The sequence below is a fragment of the Hypanus sabinus genome, chromosome 7, assembly GCF_030144855.1.
Source record: "Hypanus sabinus isolate sHypSab1 chromosome 7, sHypSab1.hap1, whole genome shotgun sequence".
Taxonomy (NCBI): Eukaryota; Metazoa; Chordata; class Chondrichthyes; order Myliobatiformes; family Dasyatidae; genus Hypanus; species Hypanus sabinus.
In genome coordinates, this window is record NC_082712.1 from 136,812,335 (window position 1) to 136,836,579 (window position 24,245).

Genomic DNA, 24,245 nt, shown 5'->3' on the forward strand with positions numbered 1-24,245 from the left:
TTGGTGAAAATTCTTGGAGGGATGGGGGTGTTATGAGTGATGAACAGACTTGATGGACAATGGGGTGCAGAGTTACCCACCCCCCTCCCTGAGAACCATGAACTATTACTGTTGCTGTGCTGCTCATGAGAGAGAGAGAGACGAGACACAGGTAAGAACATCTGCGACAGATAAGAGAGAGAGAGACTTGATTTATTGTATTGTGACTCTTCCTGGATTATTTACCTTTTTGCTGCAAGGACATTATTTTGCTCATTAACATTCCTCAAGGGATTGCAGGAGTGGCCTGATTTGATGGACACAGTCATTCAGAGTTGATGGATAGCTGAGACCCCATTAGTAGGGATAAAAGATAGGTCTGGAGCGACACCATTCAGACACATCAGTGGACCCTGACTGAGGGTTGTGAACCCACAAGAAAGGTGGCGGTTTCGGAGACCGAAGCAGGAGATCGGTCAATATAGCTCTCAGTGTAACAGCAGGGCCGGTGGGGACTTGTGTGTCTGTTCACTCATGCCAGAGTGACGAGTCCACCACAGAAGAACGGTCTAGCTGAAGGATGGAGGGGTCAAAGCTAAATGACCACCACAACGGTACGACGGATTAAGAAAACAATAGAAGGTTTGCCTGCTGCAGCTGTTCCATCTCGCTCTCTCTCTCTCTCTCTCTCTCTCTCTCTCTCTCCCTCCCTCCAATGATTACAACACAACCATAACTACTTCAGCACTTGTGAACTGAACTGAACTTTATACTTTTCTATGACAACTTATTTACCCTTAGACATCGATAGAGCTTGTTTATTATTATTCCCACACTTCTAGGTTTATTATTGCTAACCTGTGTTATATGTATATTTGCATCATTGGTATTGTTTTGCTTATTTTACTAATAAACACTTTTGAATATAGTACCACCAGACTCCAATGGATTCTTCTCTCTCTGCTGGTCTGACGCCCAGTTATGGGGTACGTAACACATGTCAGACCATGGCCTCCTCTACTGCCAGAATTAGACCACACTCAGGCTGGAGGAGCAACATCTTATATTCCGTCTGGGTAGCCTCCAACCTGATGCCATGAAAATTGATTTCTCAAACTTATGATAGTTGCCCCCTTCACCATTCCCCAATCCCTTTTCCCTCTCCCACCTCATCTCTACCTGCCCATCATCTCCCTCTGTGCTCCTGCCCTTTCCCTATTTTTCCATGGTCTTCTATTCTTTATCAGATTCCTCCTTCTCCAGCCCTTTATCTTTTTTATCAATTTCCCAACTCTTTACTTTACCCTCTCCCCCTCTCTCAGTTTCACCTATCACCTTGTACTTCTTCCTCCTCTCCCCCCACCTTCTTGCTCTGACTTCTCATCTTTTTTCCAGTTCTGATGTCCCATTGACTGTTTACTCTTTTCCATAAACTCTGCCTGGCCTGCTGAGTTCCTCCACCATCTTGTGTGTGCTAACTAAAGTTGGACAATTCAATATTGAGATTCAACTTGGGTTAGATATCTGAAACATCTAACTTAATGTCACATGACAAAATTTAGTTCACCTCACTGATGCATACTTATTTTCATCACTGTGTAATATTCTTTGTGTAATATAAAAGGGCCAGATATTGCAGAGATGTCTTCATACCCAGTATCATGGTTTGAACTTGTCCCACACATTTGTTTACTTTATCCAGATGTAGAAGGCCAATTTACCTCCACATCCAATAGTCCAGCAGCAAACGGTAACTATATGAGGTCCCAAACCCAAAGCAACACCAACCATCTATGACAGGCACAAACGGAGGCAGAATTTTTACAGGCAGGAAAAAATTAAAATTTTTAAAACTTTTTAATGTTTCTAACGCCCAGAGTTAATTATACAATGTCAAGAATATTAACATAAAACAGTTTAAAGCTTTAAATGGATAATAATTAAAAAATAATACTGTCAAAATGGTTGTTGTGATGCATCTAGTGTGGTAGTACTGTCACTCTCACTTTCAGCCTCCACCACTGGCTAGCAGTCTTGCGAAAAGGACACCCAAATGTGTAAGCCTCTCCCTGCCAGTACATGGCATCTCCAACAGCAGGCTCCAAGTAGTGCCTCCTCATTGGGAACACATGGAAACTGAACTCCTTTTGGACTCAGGCTGAACTACAGAGGATGGGAGGAGTTCTGGTCCCTGCACACATAGCACACAGTCACAGCAGCATGTGGACACGCCCTGGTGCTCGTGAACCAGATCGCCAGCTATGGGTAAATAGCCCTATTGCCTTGTGGGCTGCCTCAGCAGAGACAAAGGCTATGGGAGTAAACCCAGACAGCAATTCTGGAGTGGAGCCCTTAAGGTGGCAGGTTGATATTCAACATTCATCCGGCCACTCCTGTAGCCATACTTGTGCCAAATATATTGTTTCATAGACTTTCCTTTGGACTATACTGGTGAGGCCAAGAGAGGGACCTTGATGACTGGGCATCTCAGATCTCCATATCTTCTGCCTAGGCTTGTGATGATGATCATTATCACTCTTTGTCCTTCAAGACAGATGGATGCCAACCAATAACGTAAAAACTAAATCACTGATAGAAGTTCCTTACCTGTTCTTTAACCCACGTTAAAAAGAATGTGATCTCAGATCCTGAAGCAGGTTGGATCTGACTCAGGATTCAAGTGGCAATCCCCTATAATAATGCTAGCGAATCTGAAGCAGTGGCTTGAGTCTCTCTTCAAACTCCATGGAGAGACCAGTGACACAAGCAGATCTATTCCCCAAAATAGCACCAGGGAATCCTAGCAACACTGAATTCCACCACAAGAATCTAGCAACAAGGTGAAGCAATTCCCCAGGAAGATGCCATGAAATCCAGTAACCTCTAAGTTACATAACTGGGTTCCATTTGGAGTGCAGTGGAAATCAAATCAAATCCCCAGAATAACTCTAAGGTATCATACTGGGCCTCATTAGTAATTCTAAAGGGGTGTGCAGCAGCCTGGCTAAACTTGTGGTCTTCAAATTAGCCCGTGACTCTTCATTTTCCATTTTTACAATGTATGCTGAATGTTGTTATTTCCAAACAAAACAGCAAACAGTCAGCTGGAGCTGGGCATCTCTCTTTAGTTGTACTTAATTACAACATTTTTTTAAAAATAAATTCTAATTTCTGATAGCTTAAATGCAATTTCTTTCCCAAAATTTGACTGACAAGTAGGGAATTTTACCATAAAGTTTGTATTGCATGATTTACTATATGTGTATTTGCAGTCTTTAAAAAAACACACACACATTTCAGTGTACCAATTTTGTGGTACAGTATTAAACGTGTGAAATTTTGTCATGTTGATAGCTATAGAAATATGTAGCTCCCTAAAATAGTATAAAAGCAGAAATTAAAAATGCATTGAATTCATACCTCCAAGATGCAACGTGTGAAAAATCCTTGTAGGTCTGTGAGAAGTTGGAAAATGAAGAGCCTCAACTTTGAAATCAATCTGCCGATCTTCTACCGAAATTATGTATTTATATCGACTCTCACTGTAGTAGAAGCCGGTATTTTTATCTATCTCTGGGGTGGTAGAAGTTATTTCATGATCGTCAATCCTCTTATCATTTTTGAACCACATAAACATGACATTCTCCGGAAAGAAGCCATAAGCAATGCATAGGAACGTTGCTTCTTTTCCTGGCTCTGGGTATTGTGGTTCAACTGTCATGTTGTCCATTAATGGAGAAGATACTGTAAATATCAAAATAAATTGTTAAATAAAGTGGTTTTACAACCTACTTAAATAACCCAAACAAAATTATACAAGAAAACAGTCACAATTATCTTGAATTTGAGCTACCAAGATCAGCATTTCAGCATGGAAAAGTATTGGACTTGCACTACTGAGAAACCTTTGGGCTGAGATGAGTCTGTAGCCAGACAAGAGATGGGGAACATGGCAGCTCCATCACATCCACCAGAAGATGCAGAATGCACAATGATACCCCATAAGGCAGCTGCCCCTTCTCCTCAGCAAATGTCTCTTACTGACCATAACATTCAGAATGCAACCTTAAGCCACATAATTCAGTGCCAGACAATCATACAGCTACTGCACATTCCCTTGGTGTCTCTCTCTTGGTGGCTATGAGACCACTTCAACTATTTTAAAGCTGCTGCAAAAGTCTAGTTTCTCAAACAGATTTCAAGCACTGCAGAAATTGGGTGCGTGAAGGTTGGGTGCAGGGGTTTTCTCTGTGTCCCCAACAGAATGGAGCTGCTAATAATGCATCTATATACATTCCTATAATAATCCATTTTAACTATGATTATTCTACTTATTCTCATCCTTGAGAATGTATTGACTCATAGGCAAGGTGCCAGCGTAGTTTCTCTATCCACTTCAATCCTAACTCTCTTCTCATAGTTTGCCCTGATCAATGTCTCAATCGCAAAGCTTAGCTTTTATTCTCTGATCTGTTAAAAAAAACTAATAACTTCTGACAATCTCCTTGTCCCTTTGTATACCACTCTGTACACTTTCATTCTGCTCTACAGACCTGAACTTTCACCCAGTGCTAAATATTTCCTTTCCCCACTTCCTCCTTTAATTAGAATAAATATATTTCATTTGCCAGTAGAGTGCTTGCTCACCCAATTTAAGTGTACCATGTCTCAACAGAACAATCTCAAAATAATGCTAAACCTTATGAATCAAGGCCCTTGCTGCCTATACAACTTAAATCATAGATTTAATATGCTATTTACTTGTACCTGTATCAATATGATCAAGGATAATGAAGAGAACTCTGCTCAAGTATTTAATATTGATAGATTTAAATCTAAAGCTAACTTCTTAAACTCTCAGCAGAACCACATTCCAAACATATTTCATGTTTGATAAAACCAACAGAGAACTCTGAGCATTCTTCCTCCAGTTTGGCCAGCAGTGAATCCAGAACGCATCTGCGCATCAATCTAGTAGGTTACCCATTCCACTAACAATGATTAAATTAACAAAGTTAACTAATTTGTGTTCTACAAAGGTTACTGAAATTTTGCAAACTAAACATTTTGAAAATTTGTAACAAACAAACCAACGTGTTTGTGAAGCAATGAAATTTTACCACATTGCAGATTACCATTATTTTGCACTATACCACTCTATACAGGTAGTGGACCAACTGTTCATCATATGACTTTCCCTAATCACACAGAAAAGAAATTCACTCCTAAAACTATGCACCTTCAGACAGGGAAGTTATAAATAAAGCCAGCAGGGAAGATTCAAGAAGCAAACAAGTCTTCACCCAACTCACATGGTCTTATTGATACTGGATATAAATCAGAACAAAAGTTGCATTTACGGTCAATAGACTTATAAGCCACCCTAACAAGCTGATAGATCCATAGGGTTGAAGATCAGCTAGATAAAAATGAGGGGAAAAAATGGAAGGATTTACTATTTTAGATTTAGTGGGGGCGGTGGTGGTGGTGGTGGACTGTGTGTGTGTGTGTGTGTGTGTGTGTGTGTGTGTGTGTGTGTGTGTGTGTGTGTGTGTGTGTGTGTGTGTGTGTGCGCGTGCGCACGCACTCACATGGTATGTTACCAATGGCAAAGGCCCACTGGGCTGATGCCCCAATTCTAATATGCAGAAGTTCTACACCTTATTATGTTTATTTCTATAATTGTGATTTTTAAAATTTGCATGGCTTTAAAAGTTGAAGAGTTAAATTCCTCATATACCTTTTCCAACTTTGTCTCTACAGTAACATCAAATTATCAAACTTATTCCAGCCAACAACTGAGCAGCCTGCCCAGGATTAGATTTTGTCCCTCAAAGATTGCATCCATATCCATATACATTTCTGCTTTCTTCAAAAAAAAAACTCACTGAGATATCTGACCAGATTTCAAGTTGTGAAAATAAAAACTTCGAGTGAAAAGACCATTTTCTGATACTGTAACAAGAGGCCAGTCTTAAACTGTCCAAAGTTAGCTATTCCAGTTTGGCCAGCCATGAAGCTGGAACTAGAATGCACATCTGTTTGAACCTGATAAATTATCCAAACCACCAAACAATAACTTAACAAACGCTCTTGCGTGTATACATTTGTTTTCTAATGGCTATTGGAATTTTGCAAAATAAAAAGTATTAACAAATAAAACATTTACTCACTCAATTTAACCAATTTACAGCTAGTTTTCTTGGTGTCTGTCATACTTTCATGCTGGAATTCACACGTTAATAACCTCCCCAAATCTTCTCTTTCAGGAATAAATTTCAAACGACTTGTGTAGCTATAACGACCATCCTTTCCCAAGATAGCTTCAGGTTCAGCATTCATTTCCTCCAGTATATTATTATCCATTTTCCAGATAACTTTGACGTTTTTTGGGAAAAAGGAATATATTCGGCATGATGCGAAACCAAATTCTTCTACAATTGGGACTTCAGGATCGATTTTTATATCATCACATTTTGGGATTGCTGAGCAGCAAAGAAAGGGAAAATAAAGTGTAAAAGATTGAGACAAACTACAGGTTTTGTTTAAGAACCAGCTTCAGATGGAATCAATAAAAAGAGGATACTGATATTCAGTTTGATGGGGCTTTTGTAGCACATTCAGTAGATCACTGAATTATTATAGATAGCTGGAGAAATCTGCAGACTCAAGTACAAACCCTTCACGATACTAGGGAAAATTAAACTCAGGTAATTAAATAAATCTATACTAACCATAAACAGTACAGAATAGGAACATGCCTTTCACTCCACAATCTTAAGCCAATCAAATTTCATAGTCAAATGCCTAACAAAATGAATCCATTCTAACATCATGCCAACCACTGAAGTCAGGCTTACTGGCCTATAATTTCACAGTTTTACCTCTCTCCTTTTTAAAGTGTGGAGTAACATTTATGATTTTCCAGTCCTCCAGCACCACTCCAGAAGGGTCTTGCTATTAACAGTGCCCCGTCCCTTTGCATTTGAATTTTCAAATTGAAACACTTCATATTTGGCCGAAGATAAACTCCCATCTACAACTGATCTATATCCCACTGCATCCTTTGACCAAAACACTGCCAATCTGCATATCATCTACAAACTTCCTAACCCACCCATCTATATTTTCATCCAGGTTATTTATGTATTTGGCAACTAGCAGAGGTCCCAGTATGGATCCATAGGAATACAAGTCACAGACATCCAGCAAGAATAGGTCCTGTCTACCACTACCCTCTCTCTCCAAGGGGCACATAAATTCTGAATCCAAATGACCAATTCACCATGGATCCCATGTATTTATATTTTTTCAATGAACCTCCTCCGAGGGACCTTATCAAATGTCTAAGTAAAATCCATGTAAATAACATCCACAGCTCTATCTTCATCAAACTTTCATCATTTCCTCAAAAAACTTAATCAAGCTAGTTAGACACAACTTGCACTGCACAAAGCTATGCTGATTATCCTTAAATATGGTTTTCCAAATGCTCATAAATCTCATGCTTAAGAATCCTCATCAGTAATTTCCCTATCAGTGATGTGAAATCCACCCGTCTATTGTTAGCAGGATTATCCCCATTTCCTTTCTTAAATAATGGAACCACATTAGCTACTTGACAATCCTCCGGGACCTCACTTGTGGCTAGAGAGGACATGGTCAAGGCCCCAACAATCTCATTGCTTGCCTTCCTTAATAATCTGAGGCGTATCCCATCAGGCCCTGAGGATTTATCCACCTTAATGTTCTTTGAGAGAACCAATAAACACTTGTTCTTTATCTCAACATGCCCTAGTAAATTAGCATGCTCCACACTGGTGTCCCTACCCTCCTTGTCCTAAAGCTTTAGTATTCCACCTGAACCTAAGATAAATACCTGGATCCATGAAAAAGACAAGCTTTCTTTCAGCATTGTATCATCCAATTCCTTGACTCAGCCCAATTTTAGCTTAAACTTTCACTGAGACAATAATTCTAGCCTCAACCACTGCAATAATTTGTGGCCTACCTCTAATTCCTGCATTCAGTAAATGTTAGCTTATTTAAAACTATTTCCTGCACCTTAATTCTTCTTCCTTCACCAATAATAATTTATCTTCATTTCCAGACAGCAGTGTCACTGGCAGTCAGGACTTCAGCCACTTAACTTGTATATGTTTTGGAACTTGCTTCAGAAGCTTCTAAGGCTCTGTACTACCTTGGTGCCTTACAATTCACCTCAAAACCTATCAGATTCTTTAGTTTATTCTTGTTATGAAACAATTAAGAGCATTTGGAAGCACCTCTCTGCAACTCACACATTCCAACAGTTCCGTTAATGTACTAACAAGGGTGACTGACAAATGACGATAAAATCAGAAACATAGCAGAATAAAAGTGAAGATGAATTTTACATTAAAACAGAGGGCACATTGAAACATTGGTCAGAAATAATCAATAAATTAATTACTGATATAATTATTTCCTACTTTAATTATTACCAAGTCAACACTTTATCCCCACACCTTCACCGAGATCATAAAATATAGCTTTATGTTTTTTTTAGCACAAATCAGAGGTCATTGCATGTGACCTCTACCTTAATATCTTTAAAAAAATCATACCACAAGAACAATAAATTATTTGACTGTAAAACAAGGAATTTGGTGTTAGTGCTTAAATTAAGATGCTTAAACTTCTAGAAGTTCTTTTTCTGAGCTGATTCCAAGATAATCTAAATATCATAGTTAAAACAATAGTAAAACATGATACACAATATGAACTAATACATTATGACTGTACCTTTTATGCTTAGCGTAACACCCTTCTGTATATTTGAACCTGTGGACGGATGTTGAGCTTCACAAATATACTCTGTGTCATGGTCTTCCTGAATGGTTGGTATAAACGCAAGAACACTTAAGATACTGTAAGTATGGTCTTCATATTTCACCTCATTTAGCGTATGGGAATATTTGGGAAGATTTGTTTCATTCCCAGCAAATTTTTGAAATTGTGGCCCATATTTCACAATTTCTTTCAATTTGTCATTCTTCTTCTGGTACCAAGTGATAGCCAGTGGTCTTGGCTTAAATACATCAATTGGACAGGACAATTCGAACAATTCTTCATGAATGATGCAAGGAGGTACTAGAATGGCTGTCATCTTTGGTTCAACTGTTTTTTTTATTGAGAAGAAAGAAAAGGGTATAATATTTAATGTCATCAGCCCACAACATTGTCTTAATTTGCAAAAGATAAAATAAACTGAGGGGTTTATTAATTACATAAATAAACCTTCAGTTTTCTTAAATGTTGCAAATAGAGTATAAATAAAAATACAGCAATTTTAACAGAAGCTGCACCTTTCTGTTAAAATTTACTGCCGAGTACTTCAGGCTTATAAGATATAACTACAAAAAGATTGCAAATTTTAAAAAGGATATAGTAATACAAAAAAGTCAAAAGACAAAGAGAAAACATGAGTGAAGATTCAAGAATTTCAAAAAAATCTGTTAAACTAAGACATTGTACAAGGGGTGATTGATAAGTTCATGGCCTAAGGTAGACAGAATCACTTTTAAAAAACCTAGCACATTTATTTTTCAATATAGTCTCCTCCTACATTTACACACTTAGTTCAGCGGTTGTGGAGCATACGGATCTTGGACCTGCAGAAAGTATCCACAGCATGGGTGATTGATAGGTTTGTGGCTAAGGTAAAAGGAGATGAGTTCTACAGCTCTTACATGCACGTGCAGTTCAACTCTTTCAGTGATTATAAAGAAAGTTTGGTTAATAACTCATCTCCTTCTACCTTAGGCTACAAGCTTAACAATCACCCCAGATGAGTTATTAACTTATGAGTTATCAACTTCAAACTTTCTGCATAATCACTCCAAGAGTTGAACTGCATATGCATGTAACAAGAGCTGTATAACTCATCTCCTTCTACCTTAGGCCACAAACTTATCAATCACCCCTGCTGTGGACACTTTCTGGAGGTCCAAGATCCGTATGCTCCACGACCGCTGGACTGTGTGTAAATGTAGGAGGGGACTACGTTAAAAAGTAAATTTGCTAGGTTTTCTAAAATTGACCCCTCCTACCTTAGGCCACAAACTTATCAATCACTCCTTGTACATGGCCATAAATATAGGGCTAAAAAGTTACTGATAACTTACTTATACAAAACCTGTATTCAATATTATAGCTCTTTTACTATATATCTTACAAACTTCTACTCTCCAGAGCCTATAATCAAATTGTAGTACACAAATGAAACAGCCGCTCTTAAAAAGGTCTCATTCAACAAATTTATCTAATACAAATATGGTCTCACCAGAACTTAGTTGGGGATCAATCTGAGTACATGGCAATTATCATCGTCCCTCTCCTACCTGCAAACTAAAAGTGTGATACTATCCTGCACAAAAAGTTGTGAGAAGGATAAAATATGCAACAGTTTTATAGACATTAAAAATGAGGTAATGTTGCTTTTTGGAATGAACTGAATAGCAGTAGCTGAATTTAATGCTATTCTTACCTACAGTTCGCAATACAATTTGAGTGTCTACAATGTGTTAGATTGATAGTTGCAAAATACAGAAATTTAATTCCCTTTGCCTCTAATTCTCTCTTGCTGTCCTGGAGTATTTACAAAGTGCTGAATTTAAGTTGATGAGGATTTATTTAAAGTCAGTTCAGTCAGGAAACAATGCAACTGGAAATCTGTATCCTCCTTTTTATCAACCTTTCCACAATCATTCTCATCAGTTCACTGAGAAAATTTGGCCCATAAAATTGTACTTGGTTTAGTTAAATATTTTGCAAAATAGAACTGAATTCAAATGACATCAAAAACAGAATATCAATGTGTGTCCATCATCTCCACCATAACTGCTGAACTAGAAACAACTGAGCAGCACTAGACCTTTGAATCTTTCACCCTTTTAAAAACTCTGCATTCCTATTTTTTCTACTAATGGATGACTTCATATTTTTCTGTATTATACTCCACCTGCTATGTCCTATCTCTTTCACTTAACCTATGCTATATCTAGCAGAGGCCATTCTATATCTTCCTAACAGCTCATACTGCCCCCTCCAGCTTTGTTTCAACAGCTAATTATGGATATATTACACTAGGTCCCTTCATTCAAATCACTAATATAAATCAGAATCAGACTTATTATCATTGATATAAGTCATGGCATTCGTTGCTTTGTAGCCACAGTACTGTGCAGGCATAACAAATGTTCGTTGGCTGATCAAAGTAACAAGATGGTTCCTGGATCATTTGGAAATCTGATGGCAGAGGGGGGAAAAAAAAACTGTTCCTAAAATGCTGTGTCTGTGTCCTCAGGCTCCTGTGCTTCTGTTATGATTGCATCCGGATTTTGGGCCCAGGATGTTGGGCCTGAGATGTTGCTGAAACTGCTCACCCTTTCCAGCCCTGAACCAACAGCACAGAATGGCCCTTGTTCTCCCAATGTCAGCTTCCTGAAGACTACAATCAATTTGCTGGTCATGCTGATGTTGAGTGCAAGGTTGTTACTGCTTCACCACTCGACCAGTTGATTTACTTGGCTCCTTAATGCTTCATATCACCATCTGAGACTGCCCACAACAATGGTGTCAGCAGTGAATTATAGATAACACTTGAACTGTACCTAGCCAGGCTGCCATGAGTGTGGGGGGAGACGAGCAGTGGGATCAGCTACATTCTTGAGGTGCACCTGTGTAGATAGTCAGGAGGAGGAGATATTAAATTATAAACATCTGATGCCACAGAATTGATCCCTGGAGCACCGCACTAGTCGAAGCCTCCAAGCCCAAAAATGACCTGCACTCTTTTTCCCCTCTCTGTTACATAACTCACAATTCAGAGATAAACATTGCTTCCAATTGTGTGTGCGGTAATTTTATGTAATAATTGCTTGTCTAGTACAGTATCTATAGAAAGCCTCTCAAAGTCCAAGTATACCTGTCCTTTAAATTAAGTGACACTAGTCCTTGTTGGGATACCAGTGAGTGCATATTGTAATAAAATGGATGATAGAAAAATGGAGAGCTATATAAGAGAGAAAGCTTAGACTGATCTTAAGAGCAAGTTAAAACATTGTCACAACATGATGGAATGACGAGCCTATAATAGCATTTCCTCCTTGCAGATAACCACCAAAGGCATACCTCAACTATGTGTGCTTAGCCTACTGCTCTAATCCATCTACACATATGACTGTGACTAGGTAGCCCTCAAATGCTATCTTTAAATTTAATACCACTGTTTAAGGCAGAATCTCAGATGTTGAAAAGTATATGAGTGAGATGGATTGGCTTGTTGAGTGCAGTCACAACACCAACTTTGCACAAAACATCAGCAAGACAAAGGAACTGATTGTAGCCTTCAGGAAGGGGAAGTCGAGGGAACACACACCAGTCCTCACTGAGCAGTCACTGTTGCAAAGGGTGGGCAACTTCAACAAGTCAGAGGGTCTATCTTGGACCCAACACATTGTTGTAACCATAAAGGAGGAATATCAGTAACTCTTTTTCATTAGGAGTCTGAGAAGATTCAGTATGCGACCAAAGACTTGCAAATTTCTACACGTACTGTATAGAGCATTCTCACTGGTTGCCTAACAACCTGATATGGAGCCTCCAATGCCTCCAAAAGAGGCTACAGAGGGTTGTAGACCCAGCCAGTTTCATTGCGGGGATAACCCTCCTCATTGCTGAGGATACCTTCAAAAGAAGTAGTGCTTCAAAAAGGCAGCGTCAATCATTAAGGACTCTCACCATCTGGGATGTGACCTTTTCACAGTACTATCATTGGGGATCAGGTAAAGGAGCCTGAAGACCCATGCTCCATGATTTAGGAACAGCTTTTTCTCTCTGTCATCAGATTTCTCAATAGACCATGAACTCATGAATACTACTTCCTTACTCGTCTTTCTCTCCGTTTGTTTATTTTGTAACTTGCAGTATTTTTTATTTCATGAATATGCCAGAGATAATAAGCTTGATTCTGAAATTAAACACTGGTAGTGCAGTGCTTACAAAGCAGTTAAGAATAAACAAGTAGATGGAGAAATTTGTAACTTCATGTGTTCATTGTAATTTTCTAATCAGAAGCATGTTTATACTACACTGGCATACTATACATTGTGAAATTTGTAAGTCATGCAAAACAGAAAGGAAAAAAATACTGATCCAGTCATGATAATTTCATTTTTCACCCTTCTGAAACCATTCTATAATTAATTAATTTTACTAATGACAAATATTCAGTTATTTTCATTGTTTTCTTACTTACTTCCTTCAACTTGCAATGTGATGGTCTTAACAATAGGCTTTCTATAATTGCTACAATGCAAAACATGAAGGGAAAGGACAGCTTCATTATTTTCTTCAATATTAGGGCAGAAGATAACTTTACACTTCAGACTGGAGGTACCATCACTGTTTGTGACAGCTGACATCTCAAATGCAAAAGCTTCCACTGGACATTCAGAACTTGAAATAAGTTTCTGCTGATCCATCTCCTCTGGTGCTTTCAAGTTCTCTGACAGAGAAGTCCACTCGTGAATCATATGTTGTATTCCATCCTTTTTTTGTAGGAACCATTTAATATAAATATTTGAAGGTTTATATCCAGATATATCACAAGTCAGAACAGTTTCTTCCAAATGTACAATGCGTGGAGGCAGGCTGATATCAGAAACTTTAGGAGGTACTAGAAAAATATTTTAAAAAGTTATTCTTTTTTGCAAGACAGTTTTGTTACTTTAAAGCTATCAGAATAATCATACAACTACACCAAACATCTGCTCACATAAATATGACTAGGCAATGCATAGCTTAACATTGCACCAAATAAAAAAGTATGAAACAATTGAGTCTATCCCAATTATGGTGATCTCCAAGTTTAAAAACGATATAAAAATGGACCCACAATTAGATCAAAGACAAAAATGAAGCCAAAGCAAATATCAGGATGGAAAGACATTAGAATTGGAAATCCAGAGGTTATTAATGCACAGTGAAAGATAATACACAAGAGTCAAGAAAAGGTAGGCATAAACAAAAAATTTTTTTTTTAAATCGGGCAGTGTGTGAGAAATATCAGTTGACAAAGGTATCAGGCTGATGCAAGCCAAGTCTTAAAGTACAAGCTTCTAAAAGGGGAGAGAGACAAATTGTTTGCATGTGAACAGGGATGCTTTGGTGGATTGAGCCCAAACAACATAGACAAACCAGTGAGATCAAAAGTTTGGAAGGTATTCACTCAAGCATCATCATGTGAAAGCCACTTCCCTTTACATGAATCCACTTTTCTTCATTCACCGTTTGACTAATCAGATCTGATCACACTTTTAGCAAATTACCATGTCCACACCCACATTTACAATGAATACTATCTCTGTAACAAAGCCACTTGAAGAAATTTAGCAAACAGGTTCCCACAAATTATTCATAAAACGTTCGGAAATTTTTTTTGTTTTCCAGAGCTAATATTTCTAAAAACTGAAATAAGGAATTCAACAAATAGTCTATTTAAAGATACTCATGAATGCTTTACATTAAAATTATTGAATATGATGCCTGATATACTTGCTCAGCCTCAGCTTTGAAATTACCCATTTTACCAAATCTAGGATTTTAACTTAAATTTCAATTTTGTGCAAAGCATTGTATTTCCCAGGGTGTATTAGTCACAGTCCAGCATAACATGAGCTCTTTTTATTCTCTGTGTAACAGCACATTTCCACTTTTTGCAATCACAGGATAAACATTGTGCATTGATTTAGCTATCTGGCATATATGCTTTTTTTTCTCTGATCTGTGCAAGTGTGAAACTATACAAATTAATCAAAATGCAGCAACTCCCACGTGACACCAGCAGGTGGGGACACAATAATATGGATGTGTTATGTGCATTGCATCTCTAATACAATAAAATGTTCCAAGTCTTCACAGAAGCATTATTAAATAAAATGTGACACAGAGCCACATGGAGTAACTGAGGATAATCCTGAGAATGGGGCAACACAGGACTGGAAGGCGTAGAATCTTGTGGGTAGAGGTAAGAAACTGCAAATGTAAAAAGACCTTGACAGGAGGTAAATACAGACCTTCGAACAATAGCCGGGCTGTAGGCAACAAATTACAATGGAAGGTGGAGTAGCAAAGGCACGTCAAAAGGGCAAAGTTACAATAGTCATGGGGGAGCTCAACATGAAGGTAGATTGGGAAAACCAGGTTGGTGCTGGATCCCAGGAGAGATAACGTAGAGAATGCTGACAAGATGTTTTTTTAAAGCAGCTTTTGGTTGAGCTCACTAGGAAGTCTGTTATTCTGGATTAGGTGTTGTATAATGAACCAGATTTGATAAGGGAGCTTAAATTAAAGGAACCCTAGGAAGGCAGTGATAATATGATAGAATTCAGCCTGCAATCTGAGAAGGAGAAGTTAAAGTCAGACGTATCAGTATTAAAGAAGATTAAAAGGAATTACAGAGACATAAGCAAGGAGCCAAAGTTGACTGGAAAGGGACAGTCGCGGGGATGACTACAGAGTGGCAATAGCTGGAGTTTCTGGGAGCAATTGGGAAGGTGCAGGAATAGATACATCCTATACTCTAATGGCAAGATAATATAAAGACGGCTGACAAGGGAGTCAAAGAGAAAAAAAGCAAAAAAAGGGCATATAATAAAACAAAAATTAGTGGGAAGTTAGAGGATTGGGAAGCTTTTAAAAAACAACAGAAAGCAATGGAAAAGGCCATATGGCGCAAAAAGATGAAATATTAAGATAAGCTATTGCAAAAACAAAACCAAACATTTTTCAGATATATACAGAGTAAAAGAGAGCTGAGAGTAGATATTAGACCACTGGAAAATGATGCTGGAGAGGTAGTAATGAGGGACAAGCAAATGGTGGATGAACCAAATAAGTATTTTGCATCAGTCTTAACTGTGGAAGACACTAGACTATGCCAGAACTTTGAGATCATCAGGAGGCAGAAGTGCAATTGCTATCACTAGGGAGAAGCTGCTTGGAAAACTGAAATGTCTGAAGGTAGTTCAGTCACCTGCACTACACCCAAAAGTTCTGAAAGAGTAGCTTAAAAGATTGTGGCATTAGTAACGATCTTTCAAGAAGCAATAGATTATGGCATAGTTCCAGTGGACTGGAAAATGGTAAATGTCACTCCACTCTCGAAGAAGGGAGAGAGGCAGAAGAAAGGAAACTACTGGTCAGTGAGCCTGACCTCAGTGGTTGGGAAGATGTTGGAGTTGATGGTTAAGGATGTAGTTTCGGGGTACTTTGAGGCACAGGATAAAATAGGCCAACGTCAGCTTGTTTTCTTTAAGGGAAAATCTTGCCTGACAAATCTGTAGGAACTTTTTGAGAAAATAACAAATAGGATAAATAAAGCAGAATCAGTAAATATTGTATACTTGGGTTTTCTGATTGCCTTTGACAAGGTGCCACAAATGACATTGCTTATCAAGATAAAAGCCCAAGGTATTACAGAGAAGATAGGGTTAGAGCATTGGCTATTTGGGAGCCTTTTCTGATTGGCTGCTGGTGATTAACAGTGTTCCACAAGTGTTGGCATTGTTACTGCTTCTTTTTATGTTGTACATTAATGATCGGAAGATGGAATTGATGCTTTGTAGCAAATTTGTGGATGATATGAAGATAGGTGGAGGGACAGATAGTGCTGAGAAAGCAGGGAGACTGCAGATGGACAGACATATTAGAAGAATAGGCAAGAAAGTGGCAGATGGAATATAGTGTAGGGAAGTGTACGCTCATGCACTATCAAGGAATAAAGGAGCAGACTATTTTCTAAACGGGGAGAAAATTCAAAAATCCAAGGTGAAGAGGGACTTGGGAGTCCTTGTGCAGGATTCCCTGAAGGTTAATCCATTGAATGTTGAAAGGCCTAGATAGAGTGGATGTGGAGATGATATTTCTTGTGGTTGGGGGAGGGGGGGGGGTCTAGGACCAGAAGATACAGCCTCAGATTAGAGGGATGTCTGTTTAGAACAGAGATGAGGAGGGATTTCTTTACCCAGAGAGTGGTAAATCTGTGGAGTTCCTTGCCTCAGTTGGCTATGGAGGCCAAGTCACTTGGAGTATTTAAGGCAGAGGCCGATAGTTTCTTGATCAGTCAAGACATAAATGTTATGTGGAGAAGTCAGGACAATGGGGCTGAGAGGGAAATGGATCAGCCATAATAAAATCTCAGAGCAACCTCGATGGGCCATAATTCTGCTCTTACGTTCTGTGGTTTTACGGATAGTGGCTAAATCTTGGACAAAGTCATGGCTCTTAATAAGTATCATAAAGAAGGAATGCAGAGAGCAAATTCCAGAACTGCATAATCAACAGCCAATGGAGGCAACAAGCTTAAAAGTGACACATAAACCTTATTATATAGCATAAAACATAATAGATTTTAGTCAACTTTGTTTCTAAAAGGTAAAATAAGGAAAGCGGGCCAGGAATGTATCCTTTTTATTTCACATGTATCTGTTGTATAGACTTTATAGCTTTAAACTGAAAAATTCTTAAGTAAACACAACGTGGCTCATGCACAATACCAAATGTAGTGTTTCTTGACATGGAAAAGTCTGAATTTTGCTTTCTAGTAAAAAATTTTAGATCAAGTTTAATTTAAACTTTAAGATTCTTAATCAAATAGACCTACCTTATCAGGCCTCCATGCTTAAATGCTGCAAATAGTGAAGGAGTTACTGCAATGAGCCTAGAAGCTGAATTGACGACTTGTCACAAAGAAATACATTTTAAACAAATACTTTCCCAGGGATCAGCTAAGAATTACCTGATTGGTAAGATGCATTGTTATGAGTGATGAACAGACCTGATGGACAATGGGGTGCAGAGTTAACCATTCCCAACCCCCCTCCTGAGAACTACGAACTATTGCTGTTGCTATGCTGCTCATGAGAGAGAGAGATAAAGCCCAGGCAAGAACATCTGCTACAGATAAGAGGGGGAGAGAGACTGTTGATTTACTGTATTTTGACTCTTCCTGGATTATTTACCTTCCACTACAAGGACTTTACTTTGCTCGTTAACATTCCTCAGGAGACAGCAGAAGTGGCCTGATTTGATGGACACGGTCATTCAGAGTTGATGTATAGCTGAGACCCCCGTGAGTGGGGATAAAAGACAGGTCTGGAGAGACACCCTTCAGACCCACCAGTGGACACTGACTGGGTGTTGGGGACCCACAGAAAGGTGGGGGCTTCAGAGACCGAATCAGGAGATCGGTCAGTAAAGCTCACAGTGTTATAGCAGGGCCGGTGGGGACTTGTGTGTGTGTGTCCCCTCATGCCAGAATGATGAGTCTGCCACAGAAGAACGGTCTAGCTGAAGAACAGAGGGGTCATAACTGAATGACCACAACGATACGACAGATTAAGAAAGCCATAGAAGGTTTGCCTGCCGCAGCTGTTGCTGTTACATCTCGCTCGCTCCCCCTCTCTCTCTCTCCAATGATTTCAATATAACAACCATAACCATCTCAGCATTTATGAACTGAACTCTATACTTCCCTATGAAAATTCATTTACCCCTAGACATTGATAGAGCTTGTTTATTATTGATTATTATTATTCCTACACTTTTAAGTTTATTACTGCTAACTTGTTTTATATGTATATTTGCATTTTTGATATTGTATTGTGTAGTTTATTAATGAACACCTTTAGTTTGGCACCACCAGACTCCAACGGATTCTTCTTTCTCTGCTGGTCAGACACCCAGTTACGGGGTACGCAGCAGCATTTAAGGCAATGTAGTGCATTTGAATAAGTGTGAGAGACACAGAAAAGAGTTAAATATTCATGTTTCAGATGTACTGAAGCATATTTTACCTTTTCTGAAATATCGCAGATACATCATAAATCCAATGATCATGATCAGTGAACATATTAGTAGAACAGCAAACACACTGCCAGCTATTATTTTCCCTGGTATAACAACTTCTGGCTCTGTAAAAAAAATGGAGCTTTAATAATGGATATTTACATGTTTAATTTATTCAAAAACAATGGTTAATCTTAAAGTTGGACAATAATTTTGGCTTACAGATTCTTCAGAATTGTGTTAATATTAATTTATCTTCCTTTGCCATTGATAACAAGCATTTCTTGACTTTACATAAGCTTTAGAACATTATATTTTTAAAATCACAGTACAAGATAATTTCATAAATGTACAAAACTAGCAAAACCGCAAAACCCATCTGGTTCATAAATTCCCTTCACAACAAGAAACCTGCCATCGTGACCTGGTCTGGCTTAGATGAGTTTCCAAACTTTCCAATGTGATTGACTCTTTTATGTGCCCTCTAAACAAGTACCACTATATTAAAACATAGAAAGCATGAATCAAGTGAGCCACCCAGCATCCACATAGGCATCAAAATCCGATGCAGCAAACTAGCTCCCAGCTTGTCAAATTTGCAAAGTCCTCTACACAAAAATCTGCTCGCTGGGAAATTTCTCTACAGACTAGCTGAGAAGCAGCCTTACATAATCATGTGCATGCAATTATAAGATGCCTGATTCTTTGATCATAATCCATTGGTGCATCCTGTTCACTGCCCTTTAAAGAATCCTTCAATATGAGTCTATTAACTAGCAATGTCTCACTACACAAGACTAGAACCAGAAAAACTACTATCCCAGTTTGTGCAAAGATCACTTGATTTAGACAACTCTCTCAAATGCATTTGATGAATTGGGTCTGTAGCTACATTTCCCAGAGCCATAGAAAAAGTACAGAACAGAAATAGGCCCTAATTCTCATCTTGTCTATGCTGAATCATTTAAGCTGCCTACTCCCATTGACCTGCACCAGGACTATAGTCCTCCATACCCGTACAATCCATGTAACTATCCAAACTTCTCTTAAACAGTGAAATCAAGCTTGCATGCAATATTTGTGCATGCTGGCAGCTCATTCCACACTGTCACTCTGAGTGAAGAAATTTCCCCCCATGTTCTCATGTTCCCCTTAAACTTTTCACCCCTAATCCTTGACCTCCCAGCCACCCAAATTACATATCCTAAGTTCATCTGGCCTCAACTAAAAAAATAACATCCCCCACAATTAGTACCTTACAAGCTTTTTTTTTGTTATAAACTTCCAGTTTGAAGGTTTTTATTATTCTTTTGTGCTCCAAACATTTATACTAAAATGTCTTTTAATTTCTAGTGAAAACCTTATGATTAAAAAAGCTGCTAATAGAAGCATGAAACTGCATTTGTAAATATTCCTTGGGTAAAGAAATCTGCCATGCTCATTTATTCATAATTCCAGATCTAGCAATCTGGTAGAATCTTAACTATCTTCTCAGTCCAGGGACAAATGGGGATGGTCAACATTATCATTAAGATCCACAACCCATGAGCAAAGTAATAAAGTCTCATAACACTTTAGCCTTCACTTTATGCCTGTATTTTCTATTACAAACAAACTTAATGTGCACATAAAATAAACTCAACACTTACCTGTTACACTCAGAGTGGTTTCCAACCTTTCACCATTACGAAGTGATCTGTGTCTCACAAAACATACGTAAATATTAGCATTATCTTGGAGCGATGGCTGTAACCTCATACGACTAGAAACACTGTAGGTTCCATCATTATTTTTAATTGGGGATCCTGTGCAGATATCCTTCAGAATCTTTTCTTCTCCACCTCTAGATTTCTTTAACCAGCTCATCTCAATTTTCAAGGGATAAAAACCGGTACTGTCACAGTTTACTGATTTTTCAGTACCATTCTCAATTGTGATGTTGGTTGAAGATAATGTCACAGTTGGTATGGCTGTAAAGGTATAATAGATAATCATTTAATATCAAATACAATTTGCATCTATTGAGTCAAACAATTACTGCATGTGTTAAAATGTTCACAGTTGCAGATAGCCCTTCCTGATAATTAAAGTGATAAGATCTAAGTTAATCACGTCGCTACTCTCAGGACTCAAACTTGTGTGATTTTGCCATTCTGTAGTTTAATGCACAAAATACCAAACATGTAAATGGTAATAGGAAGTTGAGCATGAATATTAAACATCATCTTATCACTGGTCTGACCATCATCTTAAAACAGAGTACACCTGAGACAATCTCTTGAGCACCAGATTTCAATATCTATTGACAGGTTTATTCCTTCCACATTCATGAATAGAGGTATTCATATAATTATGATAGAGCAAGACAAGATTTATTTTATTTGCAGTAGAGAAAGCATTTTATATCTTAGAAGCCCAGTGTCCATCTTGCAACAGCATTTCCAAAATCTCATTTTGGAGATAATCTGCAACTATATTAAGACATTTGTAAGTAAAATAAATGGCAAAACACTGTTTGAAAATGTACCTTGTTAACAGAATTCTAATTATCAGCACAAAAAAAATCACAGGTCATCACCTTGTCCAGATGCTCTGTACATCACCATATTATATTATAAATTTCACCACCAGTGTGAATATTTATTAATAATGTTCCAAAATTGCAACTATGGCAACACTTTGCTGATTTAGTTAAAGGATTATAAAGATTAGCTTTATTTGTCACTTGTACATACATTGAAACATAGAGTGAAATGCATCAAATCAAATCAGCGAGGATTATGCTGGGCAGCCTGCAAGTGTCGCCACATTTCTGTGCCAATGTAGCATGCTTATAACTCACTGATCCTAATGCTAGTCTTAGAAATGTGGGAGGAAACTAGAGAGACCATACAAACTCATTACAAACAGTGGTGGGATTTGAACCCTGATCATATAGCTAATCTTATAAGTGTTGCTCTAACTGCTATGCTAACATGCCGCCCCAGCTATGTAACCATAAATAAAACTCAGAACTTTTGAAATCGACTGTTACTTTAAATTTATAGGGGTATCATAAAAGTGCTTGCAATTACGTGCATAAATATTGGTGAATACCTTCTTTGATCAAATATGCTGCAGCAGTAATTCGACAGTTTGCATAAGAAGGGGAAGAATTCATGCTTTATTATTTTTACCTGAAACAGTCATGGAAGATTTTCCTTCTCCATTGTCTGTGCCAATAAAAACAGAACAGATATAATCTCCTTCTTCATTAAATTGCACAAGTGGAAGAAAAAGAGAAGCAATTCCCTTCTTCAATTCGTTGTCAAATATTTCAGCTCCTTTTCTGTATGGTGTATGCTTTCCTCCACCGAACTGATATATTTCTTGTTTGTTAGAAGAGCCAGGTTTTTGAAAGTACCAATAAACTGCAATTCTTAAAAGGTCAATTTCATTGTCCTTGTAACCAGACACACGGCATTCAAGAAGAACATCTTTATTCACAATGGCTTCAACAGTTCTTGAATTCATAGACACTATTAGGTCACATTCTGTAAAAATTAAGATCAAAATTATCATTAGTAAGACAATAATTTCTACTACTGGCATCTACTGTTAACTAATTATGGTTTTAAAATCCTGTAGAATCAATTAGAATTTTATTTTAAACAATGCATTTCCTCCTATAAACTGCAGAACTATTTCCCCTCTCCTTTCCCTTGACCCCCTTCCCTCTCCCTTGACCCTCTCCTCTTCCATCCCCTCCCCCACCCCTTCTCTCCCCCTCCTCCCTCAAAAATCGACTTATAGACGTTTTTAAAAATGGAATTGATTGGTTACACAGGCGTGTGCTATACTGAGATATGACATAGGATGTGAATATCAGCAGAAACAATGACAAAATACAGATGGATATTGTAAATATCAATGGATCATGGAATCAGACATAATACAGAAAGGAGCCCTTACAACCATCCCCATCTATGCCAACCATGATGCGCATATACATTAATTTCATTTGCCTGCAATAGCCATATGCCCCTCTATGCCTTTTCTATCCAAGAACCCATGCAAACAACTTTTAAACATTGGATTTGTACCTGCCTTCACTATCTCCTCAGGTAATCTACTTTAAATAAATACCAGTCTCCATGTGGAAAGTGCTCTCTCTCAAATCTCCCCCCACCTTAAACTGACAGTAGTTCTAGAGTCCCTGTGCCCTTTTCTACAAGGTCACCTCTGTTTCCTACATTTTAGTGAGAATAAACCAATTTCTTTTTACAGCCTGCCATTCCATAGAACATCTGGTGAATCACTTCTGTACCTACTCGATTGTTACTCCATCCTTCCTGTAATGTAGTAACCAGAACTGTGTACAATACTCTACTTGAGGTGCAAACTAACCAATGCTTTGTACAACTGCAGTTTAATGTCCCAATTCTATGCTCAGGATTTGATAAGCGATCTTGAAGTAAAGGAGCCATTAGGAGGTAGTGACCATAATATGATAAGTTTTTATCTGCAATTTGAGAAGGATAAGGGCAGATCGGAGGTGTCAGTGTTGCAGTTGAACAAAGGAGACTATGGAGCCTTGAGGGAGGAGCTGGCCAAAGTTAAATGGACGGATATCCTAGCAGAAAAGACAGTGGAACAGCAATGGCAGGTATTTTTGGGAATAATGCACAAGGTGCAAAATCAGTTCATCCCCCGGAAAAGGAAGGATTCAAAGGGGGGAAAGGGGCCACAGTGGTTGACAAAGGAAGTCAGAGATTGCATAGCATTAAAAAATAGAAGTATGACAGAGCTAAGGTGAGTGGGAAGACAGATGATTAGGAAATTTTTAAGGAACAACAGAACTTAACTAAAAAGGCAATAAGGGGAGAAAAAAATGAGGTACGAATGCAAGCTAGCCAGGAATATAAAGGTGAATAGCAAAAGCTTTTTTAGGTATGGGAAGAGAAAGAAGATAGTTAAGAACAATGTTGGGCCCTTGAAGAATGAATTGGGTGAAATTGTTATGGGAAACAGAGAAATGGCAGAAGAATTTAATAAGTACTTTAGATCTGTCTTCACTAGGGAAGACACAAGCAATCTCCCAGATGTATAGATGGGCCAAGGACATAGGGTAACAGAGGAAATTAAACAAATTGACATTAGGAAGGAAACGGTGATGAGTAGACTGATGGGACTGAAGGCTAACAAATCCCCAGGTCCAGATGGTCTGCATCCTAGGGTACTAAAGGAGGTGGCCCTGGAAATTGCGGATGCATTGGTAATCATTTTACAATGTTCCTTTGATTCAGGATCAGTTCCTGAGGATTGGAGAGTGGCTAATGTCATTCCACTTTTTAAGAAAGGAGGGAGGGAGAAAACAGAACTATCATCCTGTCAGC

The 24,245-nt window shown here is 38.3% G+C and overlaps 1 protein-coding gene across 1 annotated transcript in view; it reads right to left on the minus strand.

The window, feature by feature from the left end:
• Nucleotides 1-24,245, minus strand: part of LOC132397240 (uncharacterized) — a 45,804-nt gene that overhangs the window by 13,131 nt on the left and 8,428 nt on the right. The window contains exons 2-8 of the mRNA XM_059975715.1: nucleotides 22,047-22,403; nucleotides 20,520-20,840; nucleotides 18,879-18,995; nucleotides 13,280-13,699; nucleotides 8,764-9,138; nucleotides 6,153-6,464; nucleotides 3,400-3,723 (exon numbers count right to left, since the gene is read on the minus strand). Of these exons, the coding sequence (XP_059831698.1) occupies nucleotides 3,400-3,723; nucleotides 6,153-6,464; nucleotides 8,764-9,138; nucleotides 13,280-13,699; nucleotides 18,879-18,995; nucleotides 20,520-20,840; nucleotides 22,047-22,403 (2,226 nt within the window). The remainder of the gene's footprint in view (nucleotides 1-3,399; nucleotides 3,724-6,152; nucleotides 6,465-8,763; nucleotides 9,139-13,279; nucleotides 13,700-18,878; nucleotides 18,996-20,519; nucleotides 20,841-22,046; nucleotides 22,404-24,245) is intronic.